Here is a 5,114-nt window from a genome sequence, read left to right on the forward strand (position 1 = left end):
GAACAAGATTCGTATATAAGAGAAGATTAGAAGAAAAAGGTTATTAATTTCTTCTGAAAATCCATATTAGACATTGACAGCAAGAAAATGTTTTCATTCTGGCAAAATAATGGACTTCATATTTTAGACCTCTTAAAATAAATCACTTTATTCAATATATCAAACCCAAAAATAGTTAACCCAAGTGAACACCCAAATTGGTTCTTCAAAAGTGTAAAGCATTGTCTCTTAAGTCCCGAAGGTAACAAAAAAAAAATCGGAAAATACCATTTGTTGCTCACTATAGTCTAACATTCAAAAAGTTGTAACTTAAGTGATAATATTACTTTCTAGTACTAAAGTTATAACAAATTGTTAAATTTAGAGACTAAAGTGATAACATTAGGATTTATTTTGATTTTTCTTACTATGAAGGACTAATGTGATAATATTTTACATAGGGACTAAAATGATGGTTTACCTAGATAACCCTACTCATGACTCAGATAAACACTAAAAAGTTTTTCATTTGATATGTCATATATAATTTGGAGCTCAACTACTGTTAAATTCATTGCAGTTGTATACCATATTTAGTTTTGAAGAGCTCATACCCCACATATAGAGAAATTTGAAGCAAATGAAATATACACTTTGCATAGTATTCGTTTTTTTTGGAAGGCTTAGCTGAGTATTGTTTAAACTCCTTTAATTTTTCTTCTTTAAGATTATGGCCCCTTATCTCACCAATTCAATCAGATGCTTTTACATAAATGGGAGATGTGAAACCCTGGGATAATGCTTCCAAAGGATGGTTCTCACCATCCTCTCTCGGCCTTTGATCGAGGAAGGCTGGCCTCATTGGTGTTGTAACCATTTCTATTTTGAATGTCAGCAATGCCACGATCTCTGACATGGGAGGCCTCAAATGTGCATGAGGCTGCAGGCATAAGAAAGCCACATGGATTGCTTGCATGACATCCTTTTCTACGAATCCATGTTGTCTCAGCTTTGGATCTACAATGTCCAATATCCTTGCATTCTCGTACAGTTTCCATGCCTATATCACGAAGATTAATTTACACATTTCACAAAATATGCTAGGGAAAGAGTATGTATAGTAAAACGAGGAATGCTAGTAATATTCTTTTTGAGACTCTCTTTCTAATACTCTCTCTATAATTAGTTGGAATTTATCGAAAATAATTAATTTTGGTTGGTTTCTCTTCTCATTTAATCATTCACTTTCCTTATTAAGAAGTAGCACCCCAAAATTAAAGATTTTTAATAAATTTCAATCGATCATACAAAAAGTGTTACAAGGAGAAATATGACCAGCATTCCTCTAGTAATTATGAGAAATTCTAGCAATGTGTTATCTAACACTATTTTTTCAACACTCTTTTCTATTAGGCAAAATTCATGTAGGTCCTAATAAAGTGTATTATTAGCTCTACTCTAATAATAATAGAGATTTGTGTTGTGGGGAAATTAGGGAACTTACATATTCTGGGAGGTACTGCATTTCTGATGGCAAAGTATGCTCTGTGTTTTTCCTGCAACATATTATTTCAAGCACCAGAACTCCAAAACTATAGATATCTGCCTTTTCTGACAACTCTCCTCTAATAGCGTATTCAGGAGCTGTATAACCTCTGGTTAGAAAGAAAATAAGAAAAAGAAACATCAACAATGGAAACCTCTAAACCGTGGATAGTTAAGCTGTTTGGAAACTGAGTTCATGGATGTCTATGTGCATATTTGAATTGATGTTAAAAATGTTGTGTGCGTGTTCCAATTCAAATTCAATGGATAAAAGCAAAATGAAAACAAAAACAAGGGTCCTGATCCTTAGGAAAAATTACTTTTACCTTAAAAGTACTTTTTCACATGAAAACCAAACATGTACTAATTCCCGCCTTAAAATGATTCACATTTCAATATAAAAGTGACAACATACAATGTTAGGAACATCTTATCAAACATCCTGTTTTCTTTCACTGGTAATTTTATACATAAAGCAAAATAAAAATGACATTAAGCTCTTGAGATCATTATGCAGCTGTCAAAAATAGTGATTTTAATGATATACTGCTAAGAATATGATGACGTTGAAATGTGTGCAAACATTAAGACTTCTTAGCATGACCACATTGCTCTGAACCATATAATGAACATAATAATGCTATAGGTAGTATATTTAGCAATTTTCATTCAGTCAATACTAAGCAATTTCTTTCTATAAGGATATCATTTTAATTTGTTTGTTCAATAAAGGACATACAAAGTTCCAGCGAACTGTGTGCTAAGATAAGCTTGGTCTTCAGGGAAAAATCTAGCTAGCCCAAAGTCTCCAATCCTTGGATGAAACTTGTCATCAAGAAGAATGTTGCTTGCTTTGATGTCTCGGTGAACAATTCTTGGGTGTGAATCCTCATGAAGGTATTGTAGTCCTCGCGCTACTCCCAGAATAATTTGGAACCTTGTGCTCCAATTCAGAAATTGATCACTGTTCCCTGCATTAAAGGAACAGTCAAAGAAAGAATTCTTCTATCAAACCAATCCTAAGCTCCTTCAAACATTCATAAAACAATGGACTGAGTATACGCTAGGTGCATATTCAACTATATGAAGAAAATAGTTCTGCGATAACTAGAAGTCTAGAATGATCTTAGGCTAACATAAATGAAAGAGATAGTTGATAATCATGATCAAACAAATGTTTCCCCAAGTAAAATGTTGATTAAAACTCTTAAATTAATCTGAGATTGAGGCTTCTTGATACATTTTGATTAAGTTCTCTAGAGTAATGTTTCTTTTATACTCTTGAGTAATTTTGAGTATGTTCTTACATGTTGCATTGTCTTAATGAATTAGTATTTATTTGGTAACATTTGTCTTTGTAGGAACATTATTACTTTATTAGGACTTTCATATACTTATTACTTAGAGCGACATCGATTCACTTGTCAAAGTCTGATATCAATAGTAGATAATTAAAGGGACAAAGAGATTATAGAAAAGGGATACCATGTATAAAGAGGTCCAAACTTCTGTTCTTCATGTATTCATAGACAAGTAACCTTTGAGGCCCATCTAGGCAGCATCCAAGAAGGCGAACCAGATTTTTGTGTTGGATACTAGTGATTGTTCTCACCTCTACCAGAAATTCTTTTTCTCCCTGTTGGGATTTGTTTAGAGCCAATTTCTTAACAGCAACTAGCCTTTCATCTACCAACTTTCCCTATCAAAAAACACAACTAAAGTTTAGCAATGTTACTCTACAAATGGAGAAAATGTATAAATATGAATCTCAACATTAGTAGATGGGTTGTTCAACACCCTTGTAAATGATGTTAATCGGTTCACTTGAAGCACTAAAAATTGTTGTCTTATCTTACCTGTTTCCTTAGTTAATTTGTTGATCATATATATTAACCAAGTCACTGTAAAACTACAGGTTGGCCATTTTTGCTGGCATCTAGATAAAAGACCTTATAATTTGTCATACAGGTTGTAAAAATGTTTCTTAGAATTTGGCTTTTAATCGAGTCCAGTGTCATGTTATTTTTAACCCACATACAGGATCTAGTCCTCAACTCTCGTATTAATAAATGAAATTTTCTATCAAACAAAGTTTGTTAGATATCATATCCTTACTTTATACCTGGTAAACAGGTCCAAATCCACCACTTCCAAGAAGGTTATCAGGATGGAAATTCCTGGTTGCTTTCTTCAATGTCTGGTAGTCAAAGCAGCTAATAGTCCGAAGGTTCCCACTAAAGAACTCCTTTGATCCTTTGTACATATAGAAATTAACATCATTATTGAGTTCCCATGATGATACACTATATTAATTATAAGGTCATGTAAATGTAATGCTTTTTTTCAGTTACCTGAGTGTTGATTAGATGAAAATATCATCTTCATCACCTCTGCCGATTCATTGTGTCCCCCAAACTCTAATTAATCACAAACAGAAATACACAACATAAGCACATGTATCTTTTAATAAAACAAATTATTCATAGTGTTGTGGTTTTACTTGTGATACTTTTCTCATTTCTCAAACTACCTTGCTGCTCATTAGTTGCAACTGTCATCGTCTGTGCTGGCCGTTTAATTCGCTTGCGAACTACATACAAAAAAATCAACACTATGGCCAGCACAACTATTCCTCCGAGGATGTAAAACAATGATTCGGATTGGTGCGGTGGTGCATGTGACTCATTAGAGGGTGAAGTAACTTCTGCTGCAATCAATCATAAACTTCATCAAATATCATATGAATGATGAGACTTGGTAAAATTAAAGAACCTACATCTTGGCCAAGAAGAGATTCTACAAAGCTCATTTGAATTTATCTTGTCATATAAGTAGTTACAATGTTTGATCAAACTTATAAAAGTGGTTCATGGGTTAATGAAACTTATCAACATGAGCTAATATAATGAGCACTCATTACATAAATCTTTGGCTAAGCTGTATAACTTGTCATGTGACTGTAAGTGGTTTGCAAATTGAATCAATTAAATGCTACTAAATAATCCCAAAGCATTCTAGCTTTGATGATAAAAATAAATTATGCTCATGTATAATATGATGCATGAATTTGCAATTGCTATAACAAAAACAAATTTGACCCATTAGTAGTGTGTGATAATATCACAGTGAAAATAATGGTGCAGAAACAACTTGAGAAAATGAAACCTTGGAGTACTCGAAGAGGCATTGTTGGGGAGGAAAGTAAACTTTGTGGTTCAACTTCAGCCTAAAGATATGAATAAGCGAGTTCAACAATACCTGGCAACAACAACAACAACCAATTTCTGATTTTTTTTTCAACCAATTTCTGATTTTTTTTTCTTTGTGTGTGCTTTTCTATTTCTTAATTTGTACTTTGTGATAAACAAATGATTGACACAAGTGATTAATATATTAAAGTTACGGTTGAATCATTTCAATATTTCAATATTGTCAGAATTCAAATTTTAGTAGAAATAATTTTTTTTTCAGATTTTACTTAATTATCGATCAAATTCTAGATTAATTATATTCTCTTTCTTCAGATGAAGTGGAGGGTTAAGACAAAGAAAATTATACTTTGGTTAGAGAAAAGAAAGAGCTTGACACTT

The 5,114-nt window shown here is 32.6% G+C and overlaps 1 protein-coding gene across 6 annotated transcripts; it reads right to left on the reverse strand.

Moving 5' to 3' along the window:
* Nucleotides 1-539: 539 nt before the first annotated feature.
* Nucleotides 540-4,872, reverse strand: LOC114368087 (probable LRR receptor-like serine/threonine-protein kinase At1g56140). 6 transcript variants are annotated; one of them, XM_028325446.1, is made up of 8 exons: nucleotides 4,690-4,872; nucleotides 4,055-4,228; nucleotides 3,876-3,941; nucleotides 3,647-3,777; nucleotides 3,010-3,223; nucleotides 2,264-2,495; nucleotides 1,484-1,634; nucleotides 540-1,039 (listed from the first exon to the last, which is right to left on the reverse strand). In XM_028325446.1, the coding sequence occupies exons 1-8, from the start codon at nucleotides 4,709-4,711 to the stop codon at nucleotides 731-733; spliced, it is 1,299 nt and encodes a 432-aa protein (XP_028181247.1). In that variant the 5' UTR covers nucleotides 4,712-4,872; the 3' UTR covers nucleotides 540-730. The 6 variants fall into 6 exon arrangements, with proteins under 6 accessions (XP_028181247.1, XP_028181246.1, XP_028181251.1 ...); XM_028325445.1 differs by having other exon boundaries at nucleotides 4,055-4,231; XM_028325450.1 differs by lacking the exon at nucleotides 4,690-4,872 and adding an exon at nucleotides 4,445-4,611.
* Between the last annotated feature and the right edge of the window lie 242 nt (nucleotides 4,873-5,114).

Source organism: Glycine soja, chromosome 9 (genome assembly GCF_004193775.1).
Source record: "Glycine soja cultivar W05 chromosome 9, ASM419377v2, whole genome shotgun sequence".
NCBI lineage: Eukaryota > Viridiplantae > Streptophyta > Magnoliopsida > Fabales > Fabaceae > Glycine > Glycine soja.